We start from the raw sequence: 21,780 nt of genomic DNA, 5'->3' as shown, positions 1-21,780 counted from the left end.
AAGTCAAATTAAAATTTGTATTAAACCAGATGACTTTTATTGATACAATTCTTGTATTTTTTAGTACTGTTTTTTTCCCTAGGGGCCTTGACTGTGACTACTGATGATATGATTAACACATAAGGTTCTCTCCCTCCTTAAAAACCAGTTGTAAATCAAAGCAGAATTGTTTCCTGTGTAGCCAGAGATATCCAGGGGCGACAACCTGCTTTCACTGAAGCAAAGATGAGATTCAGCACATATGTGCAACTGCATGTTCACACCATTCTTGTTGGTTCGTAGAAGGAGTCTTTATTGTCCCCTTTTATTGTAGGGGGCTTGGAGAGCCTTGAACATGAAGAGAAAAAAAAAGCTTGGGTGTGATAAGAATGTGTGATATGATTATAAAGGGTGAAGATGACAGATTCAGAAGATGAGCATAGAAAACTCATAACAATTAGAGGGTAGGAGTCAGGAGGAGGGCACTGACAATGGTAAGAATGCATAATAGAGTTCTGAAAAAAACCTTTCGTGGTAAGCAAAAACATGGTCCAGCATTATATTTTGACTTTTGGATGCAAGACACAAGGTAAAACGAAAAACACTTTGGTCTGGAAGAACGTATAGGTTTGGGAGGTGAAGAGATTGTGTAGTATGAACACTGCAAAACAAAGAGCAAATATTCTGAAACAAGACAGGAATTCACTTTAAGACATGTCAGGTCTTAGTATAATAGCAGTGGGAAAAGGCTATGACAGGTCACTAGTTTTCTTGATTAAATGTCAGTAAGAGTTGTATACACAGAATAAAACAAAATGAGAGGGAATTTAACAGGGAATCAAATACAGCAAACATGGAAATACTGACATTTTCGTCTAGGAAAATGGTAAAATTAAGGTCCCAGTTGAAGATAAAGATATCAGTTAGCTTTGGACCAAGGATGTAAAAAAGAACGAACATGTCTGTAATTGCAGAGTTCCCACAGTCATGAGTCTTTCCCTAACAGCAGTCAACAAGGTGTGCAAAGAAACAGGTTGGAAGGTGTGACAGGTTTGTGACTGCTAAATCTCTTTACTAAGGGTAAACATGAACACAGCAAAAAACAGGTTTTTTTACTGTGAGGGTGGCCAAACTCTGGAGCAGGCTGCCGAGAGAGGCTGTGGAGTCTCCATCCTTGGAGATGCTCAAAACCCCCCAGGACACAGTCCTGGGTAACCGCCTCTAGGGACCCTGCTTGAGCAGGGGCTTGGACTAGATCATCTCAAGAGGTCCCTTCCAACCCAAATGATTCTGTGAAATTGTCCTCCTTTTAAATTACCTGGTACTCCATGAAATGATGGAGTTAACAGCAGAGAAAGCATGGAAAAACATTTAGCAAATGAGCTTAATGGAGGAAAGGAAAAAATTGAGCAAACGGAGAGAAGAATGAGGAGACTTGTGAGTCCTCGGTTTCTCAGGGTACAAGAACAGCAAATCTAAGAGTGGGATTTTGGGGCAGTACAAAGTAATTTCTCTGCAAAAAAGGGCAAACTACTACAGATAAAAGTCAGAAAAGTCCCAAAAGGCAAAGGTCTATGAATTTAGCAAGTACAAGTAGAGTTGATAGTCTGTGGATGGCAACAAGCTACCTCTGACAACCAAAGTAAATCTCCATTCTTTTGCTGGAGGGTTTTGGGTTTTTTTTGGTCGGGTCTCACCTGCAGAAGACAAGGTGCATCCCTAATTGAAAACATAAGACATTGCATTTGGAGGTGTATTCATGTAAACATCAGCATGTCTTTTATTTCTAGCCTCTTAGTTCCCAAGATGTCTTGAAAAGGTTTGTAAATTATATATCCTCTACCTTTGTTACTGAACTCATAAAAAATCTGGGGATGATAGCATGTGCATTTTTACTTCAGGCCATGCAGCCTTCACAGCATAAGCAATTAATCACTTCACAAAATTACCCTTTTGGATTTGCACGACTATTCTTTGCAACTTACTGAAGTGATCTTTCCTACTCTTTATCGTACTCTTTACAAAGCTAAGCTTTTTCTTACTCAGAAAAATATCCATGGAGGGAGAGAACCGATACTCATTCTGTTCACACAGGTACCACTTAAGTCCACAGTTTGTATGTCAGATGAGACTTTTCTAATGCAACTGCCATTTGCAAAGCTTGCACCTGCAGAAAAGGATCCCCTGCCATATGCTGACACATTTAGATGGATGTGTCACAAAATGCATGTTTTTTATAGTGCATCCTATTGTTCTACATGTGAATATAAACGGGAAGCCAGTCCACAATGCTAGCTATACTGGCAAGGCACATAAATAGGCTCTGGGGGTGGAATTGGAAGGTGGTTTTGAAATAATTAAATAAATTGATTTGATGTGAATGGATTTGGGTTTGGTTCAAACTCTGAAATGACTTATGCTTCAGATGTTCTGCAAACTGGATTACCCAGATTTAGGGTTATTTTTCTATCAGGCATGTCAAAAGCTAAATTAAAAAAAAAAAGGAGAATCTGTGGATTATTTTTTTGTGATACAGCCTCAGGCTCAACGAACATGACAGAGCATATACTGTAAGTACAACTGGATCCCTAGTGAAGAATAAGCTCTAGAAGGAATGAATGCCAGGGATAGCTTGACAATACGTGTTCTCTCCTGCAAAATAGCTTGATTTAGCAGAGCAGAAAAGACGAGCAGTATATTACACCCTCCTGACTGAGGATATCGTCCCATGCTGGCCTCAAGACCCAGCAAAAGTAAAATGAAGGACTCTGATTTATTCTGTGACATACAGCGCCAGTGAGTTACGAGCACTATTGAATTCTGCTCAGTCACACCTCCTCCCTTGCATTTTTTTTTTCTCCCTTTTGGTAGGAGATAAGGGGTGCAGAAGACACCTTTGCACCTAGAACAGAATCCTCCGTTGATCATTTTCAGAATGAATCTGAAATGAGTATCTACCCATTCTGGATTGCCATGCAGTTTGCACAGCCAGCTCTCGGGTCCAAGCTGGCGCTAATGATTTTGGTCTTCTGCTGCCATGGGTGGGAGTTTGCAGATGATCCTTGGAAGCTTCTGAATGATTCTGTTTGGCAATTGGATATTTCTATATTGAAACTCAAGTACGTTCCTGTGACTGAATCAGAAATAATGACGAGCAGCTCGTTGCCTGTCATCCCAACAGGAAGGGTGACTTGTAGTAGGCAATGATATAACAACACGCAGCAGCCAGGGCAGGAGGACACCAGGTCAGCACAAGTCCCTGTAATGGTCAATCGCTCGCCTGAATGTCTGTAGGTAGACTGAGGTACCCCGAATCTAAAAGTCATAATCATTATTCTCAGTGCTGCTCAAATTTGCAGCTGCTCCCTAATACAGAGTTCTTTGGTGCACCATCACATGGCATTTAAATGTTTCTTTTAGAGAAGAACAACTTCTGCAAAAAAGGTAGGAACCACACCATGGTGTTCTTGTCAATTCTGTGTTCAGTCCTTACTCCTCAGCACAGCAGGTCATATTTGAGGAGTGAACTTCTTATTCCCTGGCTTTCACAATGCACACGATGCTGGGTACGTGTCATTTTCAGGTTGTAATTTTCACGTGGCTTCAGATCTTTCCTGGGACTCTAGAGGAGGTTTAGTTCTGTGGGAAAGATCTAATTACAAAATAAGCTGAAATCACTGATGGCAACAGCCCTGGTCACACTGTTACCTAAATGGATGAACTGCTCCTGGTGTTCACAAAAAGGTTACAGACACACTTCACGGACAGAACCAGGTCAGGCGGTGGTTTTTTCCGACACTTGCTTTAGGCGGCACACAGAGAGAGCAAGCCTTTTTACTCTTCCCCAGGAAGTACTTTTTTTTTTTCCCCCCCATCTACTGTGTCAACTTTAAAGCTCTCTATTTCCAGCCCCCACCCTAGTGCAGCCTCAGTCATACTTTCACGTGGCTTTTGTTCTTTGACATTTTGGCATTCCTACAGCCAGCAGGCACGGAAATTAGACTGTAAATTACACGAAGTCACAAACGCATATTTTCTTTTTGGCCACCAAACCCCGGAGAAATTCGAAGTGAGAAAAAAAGCCTGCCGTGCATCCCACACGCTTCCTACCTGGTGCAGGGTGTGGAGAGCGGGGAGCAGGTAAGGTTACCGGCTGTTCGAAGACCGCTTGCCTCGCTTTTCACGCTTTCCTTGCCAATTTAGGGAGCGCTCGGTTAAGAAAACTCCAACTCCCAAAGCCGATCGGGATGACCCACCACCGCCAGGACCACCCAGGCCTCCCTGCGAGCTAAGGTCACCTCATGAGGCGGGAGGCTGACGGAGCGAACCGCCGCCCCTGACCGGGACCCGGCTAAACGTCCGGCGCAATAAAAGGCGGAGCAGCTGCGCAATTAAAAAACTTGTTCCCTCGCCCGCCGCAGGGCCCCCTAAGATGGCAAACGCTTGGCTGAGGGACGGCCTCCCGCCCCGGGCCCGCCCCACACGGGCGGGCAGCAGCGCCCGGAGCGGCCGCGGGGTTCGCCCGGGGACGGGGAGAGGTCGAGCCGGGCGCCATGACGGCGCTGCCGTTGCCCGCCCGGGGTCGGCGAGGAGCTTTGCGGGCACCACGACAGCCGGAGCCGGGGGAACCGGAGCCCGTGAGTTGGAGAACCGGCGGGTCGGGTCGGCCTTCCTCACGGCCGGGAAGGGGGAGCGGCGGGCAGCGCCGGCCGCGGGGAGCAGCTTCGCGCGGGCTGAAGCGGGTTGGGCGAGGCCCCGCCGCCAGCCCTCCGCCGTGGCGGGAAGGCCGTGAGGAGGGAGGGAGAGCGGGGAGGCGGCGCGGCGGTCCCGGGCCTGTGAGGCGGCCGTCGGGCCCGGGGCCGTGAGGCGGCCGGTGCCCTCTGGCGGCAGCGCGGCGGCGGTGCCGGGAGCGGGAGGAGGAGAAGCGGGAGAGCGGAGAGCGGGGCCGGGCGGGAGCGGAGGGAGGCGGCGGAGCCCCTCGGCCTCCCGCCCAGCCCGTCCCGTCGCGGCTCCGCCTGGAGACGGCGGCTCCGCCTGGCGCGGTCTCGTCACTTCAAGCGGAATTTCACTGAACGAGCTTTTATATTTTTTATTATTTCTTTCTGGCTGATACCCTCTTTGCCAGGTGGTGTTATTGACGCTGTTCTCTGCCGTCCTGGCTGCAGGACGTGCCTCGCAAGAACGGCGCGTTGAGCGCTCATGCGTTGGGCTTCTGGAATAGTTTTCCATTTCAGCTAAGCTCGTGCGCGTGTACTTCGTCCTAGTAAGTGCCAAGCTGCAAAAGTTAAGAGGAGTTCCAAGAAAAACTTATCCTGGTGTTCACAGTCTCCCCCACCGTTACTTGACCATCCTTGTTCACGTGGGACGCGAGCGAAAACTTGCGTACTTAGGGGCTAACCGCATTTATCAGAGAAAGACCATTTGCAGAGAAGAACGTCTGTTCAGTGAACTTTCTGACTGTGACTGACAAGGTTGCATGGGAAAGAAGGAATTTCTCTTCCTCTTCTTGAGGGTAGAGAGGCAAACTATAGCTTTCTTCTGGTTCATGAATTGCAGTTTGTCCACTAAGGCAGGCATTAATGAGCCAGTGGTCTGGAGGCCAGATAAAATTCTTCTGGAACTCCTATGACAGAGAGCAACTCAGAATTGCTGTCACCGCCTCTGTAGATAGCAGAATACATGAGTCAAGCTCTGCAATGTAGTTTTAAAAGAGAACTTTCCTTATCAGAGTTCAGAACATTTTCTACGTGGAGTAGCCTAGGCAAGACATTAGAGAGTGGGGTTTTTTCTATAACAGCAGTTGTTATGGTCCAGATTACAATTGAGTCACCATGGCTTAATGCGTTTAAGTGAGCAGTTGAGCTGCTGCAGTCACATGCTTCGTCACAGATACAAGGTGAAACACCTACGCTTAACCTTTCTGACTGTTGAGGCGATGCATACTGATCAAATTGCGCTTTCCATCTTCTAGTACCTGCTCACTGTGGTGCAGGGGTTTCTTAGCTAAATAACTCACAACTGTTTTCTATTTTCAACTTTGGCTTAACAGCATAAGCCCGAGTAGCAATGCATATAGGGTGCTTTCCTTTGTAACTCATACAGTTGTCATGCTGTACAGAGTTTTGTGCATTTAAGGTCTAATATCAGAACATTTGTCACTCTTCTTGTGTTTCTGTCCTTTTGGGTTTTAAGCCGTTGCCAGTACTGCAGCTTGAAGTCATTACGAACGCTGTAGCCGGCCTTTGCAGAGCTGTTATCTCTGAATCAGCTGCTCAGGGAGGGGAGCTCAGAACTCGGCTCTACTAACTGAAGCAAGCAGGGCCAGACTGATCCCTGGATTTGGGGAGACAACTATTTTGGAGTCTTAATCATCCCCTTATTTGATGCTGCTATCATGCAGTGGTCCTGTGCTAGTGGCTGTTGTGACCAGGGAAGATTCCCTACGTTATTTTCTGTTCTCCCTCAGTTCCTACTGTACATTATATATATGTACATATGATTTTCTTTTGCCTTTTGTACCTTGACGTAGTTATTCGCGTATATTTCAGAAACTTGCTTTAGGTTGGATCTCATTGATGTCGTACTGGTTTTAAGGCATTTGGATTTAAAGGCTAGTAAAGAATAACAGGTTTTCAAGGCTAGAGCTATTCACATGGCATGTTCTGGTTTGCACTGGCCTGCAAGCAACGTTTCCCAGAACAAGGACCTGCATGGACTTCACATTCCTTCTGCTTTCCCAAACTGAGCCGTCTGCACCTCTTTCAGTAGGGAGCTGGGTCCTAATAACAGGGAGCATCTACACAAGGCCATCATTGTCCTTTCCATAAAGGTATGCAGTGGAGCTAAACTCAGAAAAGCTGGGCTGGCTGGAGACCTGTTTTATACCTATACAACAGCTGTTTGTGAAACACAAAACAGAAGCTAGCCTGGCTTTTAAAAATGTGGTAAACAAAACAGAAACTGCTTGTAATTAACAAATTTATAGGAGATCTTTCAAATCTGAGAGCTAAATTAAAAAAAAAAATATTAAAAAAACAAGTGGTATTCCATTGCATTTAAGTTAGTTATTGCAATGTAGCTAGTTTTTGCACCAGTTTAATTTCACTGTTTATGAAAAGCAGCATCTGTGAGGCCTTTATCCTTTCAGCATCAGTGTAAATGCATGTGTTTTTCCAGGACTTTCAGCTGGAAAAGAAAGTTACAGAGTATCTTCTCTGCAGGAACCTGTTTTCTACCTGTTGTAGGACAGCATGTGACTTGCTGTTGCTTGTCTTAAACTAGGTTTCCAAGCTGGATGTAGCATGATCATTCCCTAAAAAAAGTAGTCATTTTGATGAAAACCTTGCTTGCCTTTTTAGCTTGTTGGTCCGTATTAATCACAAGCTCTTTGAATCCTGTGCTGTGTTCTGTGCGCAAGCAGGATTGATGTATTGATTGTTTCTTTCCTAAGAGAGAGAATTCCAGAGCGTGAAGTCTTCCCTGAACCCAGCCTCTGCTAGAAACTTCGACAAATTGTCTTGGCATTGGTATGATAAGTTTGGCAGCCATCTACTCTGTATGCTGAATTCCTGTCACTGATGCTAAGTATCTTAACCCCCCCAAAAAAACAATACCTTGAATTTATTTTTAATAAGCCAAATTTCTTCTGATGTATGGCAGTAAGTCATTTTTTTCCCTTTTCTCCTTCATCTCACACGTCTTGCCACTTACGCTGCTGTACCACTATGCTGTACCTTTTAATAAAGGACGAGTACTTCAGCAACAAAGAGAAGAGAATGTTTTCCCAGTGGAAGGCAGTCTATCTTTAGAGGACCTTCTCAGACTTTTTGTTATTATATTATTCACTTTCTTAGTACAACACATATTTCACTTTTTGATTTACTTCCCATCCAAATATCCTGTATTCCTTGATAGTGTTCTCGTTTCAACTGTTTTCCACTGAGGTTCCTGTTGTATTGATCCATTTTTGCATAACATATTCAAATTTTAAATTTAGTTTCCATGCTTCAATAGCCTGTTAGTTCTGTGGCAACACATCTTCTGCCTGTGAAATCATATGCTTGTGAAAGAGATCGAGTATTGTTATTCCTTAAACAAAGTTTGTTCAGAAAGGCATCAGAAAAAAATTTCAAAAGCATCTGTATCTCTTTGGAGAGTCAGAGCCTGAAACATCTGTGTCAGTTTTGAAATTTCCCATTATTCTGTTAATTTGCTGTTACAATTTCAAGGAGCCCCTGGGATTTAGGTAGTCCTCCCATTGCATGGGATAGCAGTCACAGGCCAAGGATACTCTTCTTAAAGTTTTCAATCGGTGTCTTCCACAGACTTGCATCTTAACCTTACCAGTTCCTAACCTGTTTCCTACAGAGTAGTAAAGCAGTGTTTCTGGGGACCGCTGATCTTGTGTTGGGTCGCTGGGCACTGTGAGAAAGACATCCCTGGTTAGGCCAGCACTGTCTCCGGAGGTGGATGCCTTTGATTCGCAGGACATCCAAATGTCATTTGGTACTAGATAACAGCTCAGGTTAGAACTTCAAAGCGTGAAGTTAATTGATTATATAGCAATGGAAGGCTGCGAAAACATGACACTATTCAGAGAGAGATACAAAAATCATTACAAAATATGTCTTCATAGCTGTCTGACTTGGCTTCAGGGTTTTCCTTCCGTTTCCTTGATGTAATTAGTCATTTCACACAACTTCCCATGATCCGCTCCTTTGATAAATGCCATCTTAAATTATACATTAATGGAGGGTGAAGTATGCTCTCTTCCCAGTGGCATTTTATCCCCAGTTCATGCAACTGAGGCACAGAGACATTCAGTGAGATCTGCAGATTTCCATGCTCATCCAGCATGAGATGCAGTGTTAAGTACAAAATTCTGGTGTTCTGGCCTCATGTCTGCTAGTCCACATTTTACTAACTTACTGTTCTTCCAAATGAATGTGAGATCCCTATCAGTCATAAACAATAAAATCCTGAAAACTGGTATTCAATGGCCTATGGCTTGTGAAGACCTGTAAATATTGCTTTTGATTCTTTCAGAAGCGAGCATGCAAGCCGTTAGAAACCATTCCAAATGAGGCCGATGCTCGCCTCATTGACTGTGCCATGGAGCTGGATTCTAAACAGAAAATCTCCGCTGACTGTGATCCCTGGGCTACAAAGACAAAGCAAAATTCAATGGTATGTTTACACTGTCAACAACATCTGTCTTTTAGAAGAACACATTTAAAATACATTTTATAATAAAATTGCAAATAATTGCCCCCCCTTTTTTTTGATGGTGTTGTGTATGTTTTTGTTCATTAGATTTTTGAAAACCATGGAAGCAGAGGTACTGCCCAGCCTTGCCCAAGATGTATTGCTGGAGAATCTGTAAGTATATTAACCTTCTTTCTGTGACATAAAAGATAGACTTGTTCTTAAGTATTAGATCCATAAAACATAAAGTTAATAAAAACCGCAATTACATTTCTCAGGAATAAAGCATGTAAATAAAAGAAGGCAGATTGATTTAGCATTTCTGAGGTACGCAGCAGAGCACAAACTAATATGTTTCCAGCAGCAGTTGGAAAATATGGAGGCTGTGAACACATTTTTCAAATTCACTCTAAAAAGCAGAGTTTAGGAAGTAACTGAAGCAAACACTAACATACAACTTCCTCTACCCCATTTTTATATTGTCCTTGATTTACTGGATCATACTAAAATATTCAGGAATCCCATTCTATCTCCTATTTTTTCCTCTAATTGGATACTTCCTTTCCAACGGGTAGACATAGCCTAAAAATATTACACTGTAGACATACAAGAGCTAGTTTTAAACAAGCTAGCTAAACAACCAGGAGCAATCGGAGCTCGGCATAGACAACTTGACTTTCCTGAAAAACAGTGCAAGTATTTGGACAGCTGAATAATGCTGACTTCTGAGCTGATTCAGATAGGCTCCTCTTGGTGTCCAAAGCAAGCTGTTTAAAACCCGTATTTTTCTTTTATGTAGGCTGTAGTCACAGCTGTGACTTGGCACCATGTAGTACGCCGTAATATTGCAGCAGTAGCAGTAGAATCTCCCACTAACAGATGACTGTGATCTTAACCACTCTTTTTTTAGCCCTGGATAAAAGGCCAAAACCCTCAAGAGATAACGGCTAGTAATAGTGAAAGAGGTTATGGTATTCCTACAGTTTAGTTTTTCACACAAATTGTCTAACCAAAGTTTAGGGAGCTTCTTAAATGTATGGGAGCTACTCTTGACTTACGTTTGCATCCTCTGCATCCTTTTGAACCATCATACAGGATTCCTTACAAAGCCAAAAATGAGGAGAGGTGTGGAGGAATGCCATGCATTTCTTCAGAAAGGCTGAGTGTTTATAGCAAAATCTTTGATTTGATGGAATTAATGGCAAGGTTTCCATTGAATGCTATGAGGCTGAGGTTGCTGTCATAAGTCAGGAGCTGTGACTGAAAAGACATTTACTGTGTTAACTTATTGCTGCTCATCTTTAAAAATAAAACAGAAACCAGATCCAGGCCTGCCTTTAGGAATACAGAAAACAGTATGACCACATATGTGGATTACTAAGTTTGAACTTTCCAGATATGTTACCATCTTTGGGGACATGGAGAACATCTCGGGGATTAAAAAAACAAAAAAGAAAAGAACATCTTGTGATTAAAACCCAAATTGGCACATTAGGAAGTAAATTTTGTTGTATTCCAGAATTACAGTGACAACATTAGAGTTTGTAAAAATCTTCTATATCAGTGACCACTTAATTTTGGAAAATTATGACTGAGTACAAATACCGTAATTCCAAATAACACCATTTCTGTTTCAAGTCAGATTAGCCTGTTGGTTTTTTTCCTATGGCCTAGTAATGAACTTGATAAAAGCCAGATAACTTGAAGAGTCAACATTCATCTCTTCCACAAACATTTATGTATTGAAGTTTGGTTATAATGGATGACCTATTCACTTTTAAATGCTTTTCAGCTACAGCTGTAAGAAACAAGGAAAACAATTTGCTAACTTTACTCGGTGAGAACCGGAATCTCAAAACTAAAGAATTTTTCTACTTGACTGTCTCTCTGTGCTTTCAATATAGAAACTCAAGGTAGTGTTATAAAAATCTGGAGTCCTTGTAGAGCTACTTAGTAGGCTTCTTGCTAAATTAGTCTCATATTGTTGAGTTGAAATGGAAAACGCTTTGCTCAAGGCAGGGTGATTTTAAATATGACTGATTTGAAGCATGATTCTGATTTCCATGATGTACCCTGTAGTGGGGGAAAAAGTTTACTCATGTGTGTTGCAAAATGTCAAATATAAATTAAAGTTTAAGAAGCAACATACAATGTTTGGTAATGGAATCATGAAGTTAGCGTATATATTCAGTTCTCCATTATTTGAGTCATGGGGCTGGAACAATCTGGATGAAAGAAAAATATGGCTACTCTTGCACAGGTATCTTGCTCTTGCAGAGAGGAGGGACTCTTCTGCTCCCAGTTTCTGTTAGGAGAGTTTTCTAGTTTGGACATAATGCCACACAAATACAGGACTAGAGCAGCCAGAACTGTGTTCTGGTATAGCTGAATTTATGTCATGTTAAGCTAGCACAATCACCCTGATGTAAACGGGCTTGTGTGAGTGTCCTTGCATTCACAGCATGATTCATGTGTAACCTCTCTACCTGTCAACGATGCACTGATTGTATAGATTTGTTAACTGTGTCCTCTTTGGATAATCAGTTATTTGTGCCCAGTGACATAACAGATGATTCGGTTATATTTCAATAAATTTGGTAGGAGTTATATTAGTAAATTTTCTTCATTCTTGAAATAATAAAAAGCTTATACTAAGAGTATAATGTCTAGTAAGCCAGTAGAGCTCAGAAAACTTTCTTTAGTTAAAATTTCATTTCAGGAAAACCAGGCTGTCACAGTGATTAACATGCATCATGGAAGTCGTTCAGAACAGCTGAAATGAACAGAAGGGAGGAGCCTACAGATAGCAAGATAAAGAATGTTATAATTTTTTTCTTAATCAATAATATTGTTAAAATCCTACAAGAAGCTTTATTCTACTGATGGTAGGGAAATTCAAATAAATTAAAACATCCAAACTGGAACAAGTCAAACACAAAGCATATTGGACTGAGAAAATTTTTCGTTGTTGTGGGTAGTCTTATCAGGATTGTATTTTGCATCAGGAAGTCCTAATACTTAAGCTAATCAGTCATGTGAGGAACTGGACTAACATCAGCCTTCTTGAACACATTTAATTCTGTGTCACTACTGTAAGTGCTGTGAACTTCAAATTGTATTGGAAGGCAGTATCACTATTAGGTTTGCTCTCTTAACTTTTAGAGCTCTTTTGATACATTTAATGACTACCACATGTTTCAGAAGGAATAATAGATGTGTATTAAACCACAATTTGAGAAAAGAGTACTACTATAGCTGCATTTTTTGTAAGTTTTCTTTGGACTAATATGTTATTGACTATTTAGGCAGGGGCTTAGAAGAAGAGGAAGAAGTGGTGTTAACTAGAAGGAAATTAGGTAGGATTTCAGGGCGGGAAGAACACCACCATCATTCTTGAGATTTTTCTGTGTTACATGATAGCTAGAGGTAATGCTTTTTTTTGTTCTAAAGTATTACTGTGAATACATTCTTTTAAAAAATACAATGTGATATAAATAAATGAAGACTTGAGTTTAAAATAAAAGTTGCCAACCAGAAAGTAAATTTCTGTTCTATCCTCAAAATCTTTAAACATTTAATGGTAGAATAGAATAAGGCATAGAAGCATGATGCTAAAATTGTCTATATTCTCTATGGGTATATTTTAACTTCATGTGCAAAACGAGTATCATAACTCAGTCATGCTCCTTATATAGATTACACTGAATGGTCCATTTACTGTCCAAACTTTTTAGTTGTCCACTAGTCCTTCAGGAAAAAAAAGGGAAGATTTGTGATGCAGTTAGTGGAACTGACAGTTTCTTTTAAAATAAAGTTTGAAAACATATACTGAGGAAAAGACTTCAGGTTTTGATGAGATAATTTTTAGTGACATGAAATTTTGTCATTTCAGGGACACTTCAGTCATATCCTGGGCTTCTAGAAATTGAGAGACGGCAAGTCAGCAGCACTGCTTTTCTGTTTACATTCTAAACATGCACCTGTGAACCCTGTACAGCTGGATATCTGTACATTCACTCACGGCGTGGATTTGTGTGTGGTATTCAGCATATAGCAGTTTGCTGTATGTGTTACTCTTTTAGTGCACAATGATGGATATCATTGTTTTTACACTTGAAAAAATGCTTCTGCTTTTAAGGTAGCTTGATATATGTTTAAAAAAAATTTTGATTTAATGTTTTAGGCTAGTTAAGTTGATCTGGCCTTTGGCCCAGTCTTCACCTTGGACTGGGCCAAAGGTCATGTTGATACAAGAGATTTTCCTGTCTCTCTTGGGCACTTTCTCTGATACTCTTGGAAAACGGTCCTTGCATTTACATGTGTACAGGGCCTGCAGTTTTAGCTCAGCCCTATATATGCAGGCAGATATGTGAGGACAGAAGTGTCTTCATTTTTAGATGGCTATTCAGCTTTGCAGCTGTGAAGACCAGTAAAAATCCTGTTGAAACTTATGTTTAAATCCCAAATATGCATCCAATTCAGATATCTTACACGTTATACTTCTAGTTTGTTTATAACAAGCAGTTTGTGAATGTGGTACGTAAGTAACTAATAGAAAAAAGAGTTTATTTGAACAACCCTCTATAAAGTTAAGATGAATAGTAATTTGGAGTCCTCAAAAAGTTAAGATACCATCTGACACTCCCTGACTGTCTTTCCAGTTATTGTGATATTAGAACAGATCTGTTTAAAAAGTCTTGAAGTTGTCATCCAACATAATTTTATTGGTTTGTCACAAATAATTTCATCTACATTTTGCCAGTATGTAGGACTATGTAATTTTTAAACACATTCAGATTTTTGGACTCTTAGGTAGCTGAGTTGTGCTATTTGGGTGTAACACTTCACTGGCTGCTCTGGTTTAGGCAGAAGGGTCCTGAAAGCTCCGAACTGAATGGCAGCGTGTTAACCCTCTGCACTGGAGGGAAATTGCTGTGACCTGCCAAAGTTCACAAAGCAAGCAATCTCCACTGCCTGGAGAACTGCTGAGCTATAACTGTGCCCTGCTGCCACTCAGCTCTCAGGCAGAGTTCAACCCAAAACAGATATGGCAGGCATAACAGCATTTGGCCTCTCCTGTTCTGAGAGCAGCCAGTAGCCAGTTTAAATTAAAATGGTAGCTCCGAAGTTGCAAAAATCTAGTGACAGGCTTTTAAAGGTTAGTTTCCCAGTGGGGTTTATCAGACTGCAAAATCCTTAGACAAAGGTTTTTGAGAGTCCTAAAGTGCTTCCCATATTGTGTGTGGAGCTGGCACTGAGTTGACTGCTGTTAAGGAGATTCTTCCTAAATATATGACTATCATATAAATACTGAATTCAATTAAGTAATAGATAAGGAAATAAGTCTATAAAGCAGACCTGCGCTAAATTGGCATATAGACTGTTTGGCTAGGAAAGAATAAGTTTCCTCCAAGCCAATATAAATTCTTGTTACATCAAAAATAAGTATTTTCAAAGAGAAATTTTTCAGACACTTCAAAATTTTCTTCAATCACAAGAACAGTACAATCCCTTAAAAGATCAAATCTCCAAGAAGCACAGCGGGTTTAAAAATTGTATTGTCCCTGTCACCTTGAAGATCTGAAACTCATCTTGAATCCTCCCACTCCCAATGCAGGTTGATGCAAGCAATAGTATCTATCCAAGCTAGAAAGGAACATATCCTCACTTGAAATGACAGTATGATGAGCAAATTCCTGCATACTGATATCAGAGTTTATCAATTAGTGCAAAATAAAAAACAAAAATGTTTCCTAAAGACTGAAATTACATATTTGCTACCAAGATAACTAGATCATATTTTGTGGGCAGTTCGTTTTCACAACATTTTCCAACCCTTGTTTTTTAAAAATCCTGCTAACAACGGCAGTCAAAAAAAAGATGGCTAAGCATCAGTCCCTGTGCTGTAAAAGTTGAAATAAAGTAAAAGGCTAAAAGGTATCTGAAAGTTTAGTTACTGCAAAATGACTCAAAACCTGTTATGCTTTATCAAGTAAAATGTATGACAAGTAATGATTAGTAGAACAGTTTATGGTCAAAATTTAGGGTATCCAAAGAGGAGAATATCAAAAGTAGACTTGGACTCCGTGATGGAAGAGTTTTTTGCTAGAATATATTTGAGCAAAGTAGTATGCCATCATGTTTAAAACACGGAGGATATGTGTATGGATTATCAAACCAAAAGGGTGCTTTTCATTTAAATAATTCAAATTTTATCATGTTAAGAATTCACAGATACTAATGCATATATTTCTTCTGTTTGCTTTAAACTTAACTGTATTTTAGTGTGGTATGGAATATGGTAAAACATAGAAACAACTAGTTTTCCTTAGGGTCCTCATAGGTTTTGTGCCATGTTCTTTTTAATTCTTCTCCTTTTAGAATAAACATTACTTGGTTTTTGTAAAATCTTATCGTACATAAGTCACAGGACTGGTCATAGGTTGTGGCTGCATTACAGAGGCTGATGAACTCATACTAGTGTTCGATTTTTATGTAATTTTTTCATATCAGTCTTCCCATTGTTACTGTACACTGTGTAGGTATTTTATTACACTCTCCACCCTGAGTCTCAAGACTGTCCTTGGAGATTACTGCATCTATACAGCTGAAGAAAATAGGAGAACTTCATCCTATTTTTCACTCTGTTACCTGCAGTGTGAACATGGGCCTGTTGTGCTTTCTCTACACTGTTAAAAATGTAATGCTGCAGTTTACATCAAGTCTAACTGATTAGTAGTTATGTTATTTACATGTACACTTTGAACATCTAAATGCTATGCTATAGAAACTAAACTTGAGTAAAATGGTCCTAAGTAGGGTTCTTTTTGTTTGTTTTTAACTATAGCTTTTTGCATTCTCCAGGAACACAATATAGGATATGTCAGATCAATTCCATAATAATATTTAAATAAAAAAAGAACCACCTCTGTTCCCCTTCCAATTTAATCTGTTTTGAGAATGAACTCTAAAAAGGGGTGTAGAAATAGATTAGCTAGTGGAAGGTTAACTCCCCTCATTTTCAGCCTGTCCCAATTACCACTTTCACGTAGTTATACTGTTGTCAATAAAATACACTAGAATAGAAGAGGAATGAAAAACACTTGGTAGTTACCATCTCTGCTGCATCATAACACAATTTGTAATGGAAGAGTGAGTATTAAAAAAAAAAGGTTTTGATACAGAAATGTGATGCCTTTCTTCCTTAGCAGATTTCTATGAAAACCCATCTGTATCTTTCTATTCTTTCAGAGTTGATAAGTGTTTTAATTTTTGCATCCCTAACATTTCAGTGTCCAGGATAATCTTCCCTAGTTATTTAACTGCAAAAGCACCAGACTGGGTCAAATGGGAACACCTAGTTCGATATCCTATATGCTCTAGTGACTAGTAGCAGGCAGATGCATGGGAAGAGTCCAAGAAACAGGACACGTGCTGCATGGAAAGACTTTTTACAAATACAGAACCAGTGTTTTACATCAGGTTTTGTTGTGGGCGTCCTTTCTTGCCTCATAGCTAAGCTTTGAACATCAATTATCACAGAAATTATGAAAACGTCAATAGTTTCCCACAGTATTTTTTTTCTTTGCTATTGTTGATATAAAAAATGTATTGGCTATCAGGAGAATGTTAAACTTGACTTTGCTCTTTTTATTAAGCATTGGAATCTTCAATATTTAAGAAGTCGTTCCTGTATGACTAGAATTCAAGTGTGTGTGTATACTCACACTTAATTTGCAGTGTAGGGATACTCTTCCTACTATTTGTCAAAAATAGCAGCTCCCTCCTTTCTGTTTTTCTTGAGTTGGCTTACAATATAAAAAAAAAAAAAAACAGAAACCTTTGGGAGCTGTAGTTCAAGGCAGGAGGCAGAAGGGTAACTGCCCTGTACCTTTTTTTTTAGTGTTCTACATTCCTCTGTGTTGCAGGAGGCCGTTAAGTCCTAACAAAAACTTGAACAGATTTTTACTTACATTTCTGGTAATGCTACTGCTGATAAATAAAGTATTCTGGCTAGACATACATTTCAGTTATATTCTGTCTAAAGGATCTCAAAGTGAAATAACTGGTGTTGCTCACTTTGTGAGCCGGAGTTTACATCCAAGGGTTCATTGCTTTGCGGGGCAAAGCAGCACCTGCTGCGGGTGGCTGTGCCTGCTTCCCTGCAAAACGGCGGCTGGTCTTACTCGTTCTGAAGTGGTAGCTGACTTCTCCAGCTGACTAGAAACATGTTTAGCTGTTTAGGAACATCATTGTTTTCCCTGATTTTTTTCACAAGTGAGAATGCGTACGTTTCTGGATAAACTTTCAAGTGAATCTTTCAGCTAGGATGTGATTCCTTGCTCCGTGCTTTCTCATAGGGCAAGGAATGCATTTATAAATCAGCCAGTATGAAAACAAATTGTAGTTCAATGGTTTACTATATTGAAGGCTTATAACAATGGTATTCTTTTAAATAGATGTACTGTGTTTGTAATTTGTTTCAGGATTTGTCAGTCAGAATCATAAAGCTATTGTGATAGGTACAGATGAATGCCGTACGGGTTGGGACAGGTGAATATTTCTTTAAAGCAGATTTGTGTCAAATCTGCAGTGGAATCACAAAATTATTTTTGTAAGACTTTTCTTTACCTTGTATAACTATAAAATTTTGTTTTATTGATAAAAATTATATACTCTTTATATTTCCTAATGCTCTGCTTTGTACACAAAATCACCTCAGTGATACTGTATTTACATGTATATAGTAAAATAGGCATATGGTCTGTTTTTAATTCAGGTTAAAATTATATAATCTAATATTTTTAACTTTGTATTTTGTAAATTGTTACTTACAAAAGCAGAAGCATTAAACACGACTGTGGCTACAGTATGAAACTGACTGGTTTTGTTATTCCATTAATAATTGAATTGCATTCTGCAGACACTAAGGTATAAAGGTAAATAAAAACTGTTTGTAGTTTGTATTATATACAGTTTCATTTGTGCGGTATAGCCCACACAGTGTTTCCCCCTCATGGGCCAGATGTATGAATGATATGCAGAATCAATATTTTGAAACAAAGTAATTCCTCTACAGGTTTGGTTTAATAGAGTTAAACATTAATATTTTTCAACTGATCCCTCTCCATCTGTGTCTCCAGATTTTGTTTTTCCTCACCTAGTTGGAACACCTGAGGATCAGACCTGAGTTCCTGTGGATTTCAGTAGAAACGTAGGTGTCTAGATACCTTCCTGATTCTAAACTGTGAGCTCCTTAAACTATTGCTTTATTTAGATTATCATTTTGCTTCATAGCAGTGTGGTTTTGAAGCGAATCCCCCGACCACTGCCACTTGCTGCGCATCCCTACAGTTGGTCGCGCAGTTTCAGTGCACACGAGATGGTTTCTTTCAAAAGGAGTCTGCCCTGGGACCTCCGCTCCAGCTGCACATCGGGTTCTCCCCATGGGAGTCTGAACCTTGGGCAGCTCCTGCTCAGTGCAGCAGGCTGAGTTTAGTCCAGCGTAAAACCTCCAAACTATGTGCAGTGTAGGTGTAGGGGCCTTAACAGGAGCTGCTGCGGTAGACTTCTCACCTACCGGATCCAACTGCGTGCTGGTGTGCTCCTAAGCTCAGTTGTTCTCCTCTTCTTAACCCAAAAGAGAGTCCGTTGCCTTGTGCTCTGAAGGTCTGCTGTTGCAGAGTACAGGGCAATCACTGCCCGAACCCTTCCTGAGACTCGGGACAGCTGGTAAACCACAGACAGGGTGCATGCTGCCCTTCAAAGCCCTTGCCTTAACTTGCCATGTCTGCAAAAATCTTCAAAAAATAAAGTGAAACTTGTTTGATAAGTAAGTACACGTTAACTTGCTTACTTGCTTGCATTGATTTCTTTCTGGAGAAAACAGGTTTTAACTGTCTGCCTTGGAAAAGTCTAACCTGGGCCACGCAGGAAAGGCTAACGGTCCTGGAGCAGGAACGATGGACCTCAGGACAGCAGTATTGAAACAAAGGGCAGGGGAAGGATAAAGGCATCATTTTTTGCTTACTTTTTTTTTTTCTTCTTTTGTCACCTATTCTTACATGTATTGAGGGTGAAGTAACTTTGTCTATATAGAGATGAACAGGATTTTAGCTGGTTAGCATTGTACGTACATTTTGTATAAAGGTAAGCAGATGAAGCACAAGACAAGAATTAATCCTGGTTTGATGTCTGGAGTAGCAAGAAGCACAAGAGCGAATGTGAAAGGGGTTGGATAAATGTAATATTGATGAAAATAATAAATATATTATCTATGTTACGTAAAATTTTTGTACTAGGTTTAGTTGCTTTAGACTATGGTACTAGCATTTGCTTAACTATTCATTTGATGATAATTACACATCGACTTGTCATCTTGACTGCCAAAAAAAGACAGAAAAACAAAATTTTGAGTTTAGGATGTGCAGTTTAAAGGCAGTCTGTATATGACTAACCATGAAGACAAGAAATTTATACAACATACATGTTGAAAATAATATATTTAAAATTAGTGGTGTTTATGTCTAAATTAGTTGGGAAAACTATATACATATTAAAACCTCAGCAGCCCTCCTGAGAACCCCGTACAGTGCTTCCTGGGAAAATAATATGATATCCTGTATTATCAGATTAATAGTCACACATTAATAATGCTATTTTTGCCTTGATTACTGGCAGTAAGTATAAAATTCAGAGTTACACCTTGACATTTTATCACACATGAAACTTCCACACAGAATAACTGCCCATAAACACCACATATGCAAAAATGTACATATTGCTCTGAGAAGCACCAAGGGCTTCCATTGCTGGGGGACAGATATTTTACTAAAGTGACTGTTACTGAAAACTAAAGTCTACAGGTAGAGTGGGAAATGTCCCGCGTCAAGGGGCACCGAGACTCGTCCTTTGCTCTCTCTTCCCGAGTTGTTCCCAACTCTTTCACAAGTAAGCAAGAAAAACATTGGCCATCTTGTTTTCTTTTTAAACACATACAAAAAGAAAAGAAAAAAAATCCCAGGCAGATCAAATAGGCATTCATGGATCTGAACCTCATCCTCTATCCAATAATATGTCCTCACCAACTTCAAAAAACCCATTTGCCATTCCATAACAACGTACGTGTTAAGGTCTTTAAATTGTGACCTCCAGATCTGAACACATCATGCTTTGTTCTTTGCTGTAATGCACTGCACTGTGTTTCTGAATCTGAGTTTTCAAACAATAGCTTTCAGAAAGCTAAATAACAACTTGCCTGGTGTTTGGCTGCCCCATGGGATATGGTCCCTGCTAATACTAATGCGCACATGTTCAATACATGGTGGCTCTTATTTAGCACTAGGTATATATTATGTTAGCGCCTGAAGTCCATACTATTTAATGCCATTTGCTTTGTAGAATCAGGTGTAGTGATATTTGTGCATGATTATAGTGTTGTTACTGAAACAATATAGAAATCACTGCATGATATTTGCTTGCAACACAGGGTGTCATTCATGAGTTATACATAAATGGCAGCTTTACATATTTAAAAGGAACATGGACTGCTTCATATCTGAAGTATGTTTCCCAGGAGATAACACCACCATTTGATCTATTTTTGATTAAAATGTAAAAATTAAAAATTAAATCAAATGGTAGTATAATTCCTTTGGGAAAACATACTTCAGTTATGAAGTATTCCCCATAGTAACCTTGAGAATCTTACAGCTGTATTGTCTCATCTGTAGGTGGTCTTTTTATGTCTCACATAATTAAAATGAATTGCTGTTAGAGAACCCATACTACTGCATACAGATTTATGAACCTTGAGGCACCTCCATTCACAGACAAACAGTGATATCAAAAGCTAACTGTGCAGATACACTGCATCAAGGCAGGTACTGGTAATCGAGATGTTTACTGGGGAGCGTTACTTACCTCTGCCCTGAAAGGGTAAACAAGGAGTGTACTGTAAAACGATATTGCATTTCCAGTAAAGAACGGTGTCTAAAGAAAGATAGCGTACAGTACAACTGCATTATGCTACATGTTGTTGTAGAACACAGTAGTTAAAATATTCAAAGAACGTTTTATATACTAAGGAATGGCTAATATGTCACCAGAAAAAGATTGTGAAATTGGATTTGCTAGGAAAATGTGCTCTACAGAATCTAATGCAACTTGTTTATAGCAAGCTGCTTTATCAGACTGACTCAGAATATGGGAATGTATATTTGATAAGATTAGAGAGTAGTGGGGATCAGAAAAAATAAGACTATAGAATTTGCATTCACATTTTCACATATCTGAAGGACAAAAATGTCATTTATTTTTTGTTTGGTTTCGATTCTCTTAGTCCTGTTAATGCTATCCATAACAATGACTTGTGACTATGCATTCTGTTCAGGCTGTAATTAAAACTTCCATAACATACATTTCAGTAAAAAAAAATGGATGGAAGTGAAATGCTCGGATTTAATGTTTAAATAGAGAAAAGAAAAAATTTCTAACAATGAAAATATAAAGTCTAAGAGTTCCATAGTGCCTTGTAGAAACATTTTGTAATAAGCAGCAGGAGTGTTCAAATTTCAGTGTAATACTTAAAAGAAAATG

General features: G+C 39.8%; 1 protein-coding gene across 4 annotated transcripts; it reads left to right on the top strand.

Annotated features, from left to right (window-relative positions):
- The first annotated feature begins 4,366 nt into the window (after window positions 1-4,366).
- C4H10orf143 (chromosome 4 C10orf143 homolog) lies at window positions 4,367-19,785 on the top strand. Of its 4 annotated transcripts, XR_012650196.1 has the most exons (6): window positions 4,367-4,616; window positions 9,025-9,165; window positions 9,292-9,357; window positions 13,076-13,246; window positions 18,327-18,397; window positions 19,073-19,785. XR_012650196.1 is itself a non-coding variant. In XM_075026645.1 (4 exons), the coding sequence occupies exons 1-4, from the start codon at window positions 4,533-4,535 to the stop codon at window positions 13,103-13,105; spliced, it is 321 nt and encodes a 106-aa protein (XP_074882746.1). In that variant the 5' UTR covers window positions 4,367-4,532; the 3' UTR covers window positions 13,106-18,218. The 4 variants fall into 4 exon arrangements, 2 of the variants coding, with proteins under 2 accessions (XP_074882746.1, XP_074882747.1); XR_012650195.1 differs by having other exon boundaries at window positions 18,327-19,785; XM_075026645.1 differs by lacking the exons at window positions 18,327-18,397; window positions 19,073-19,785 and having other exon boundaries at window positions 13,076-18,218.
- Window positions 19,786-21,780: the final 1,995 nt, after the last annotated feature.

This window comes from Buteo buteo, chromosome 4 (assembly GCF_964188355.1).
Source record: "Buteo buteo chromosome 4, bButBut1.hap1.1, whole genome shotgun sequence".
NCBI classification, from domain to species: Eukaryota; Metazoa; Chordata; class Aves; order Accipitriformes; family Accipitridae; genus Buteo; species Buteo buteo.
This window is presented reverse-complemented; position numbering and strand designations above follow the sequence as displayed.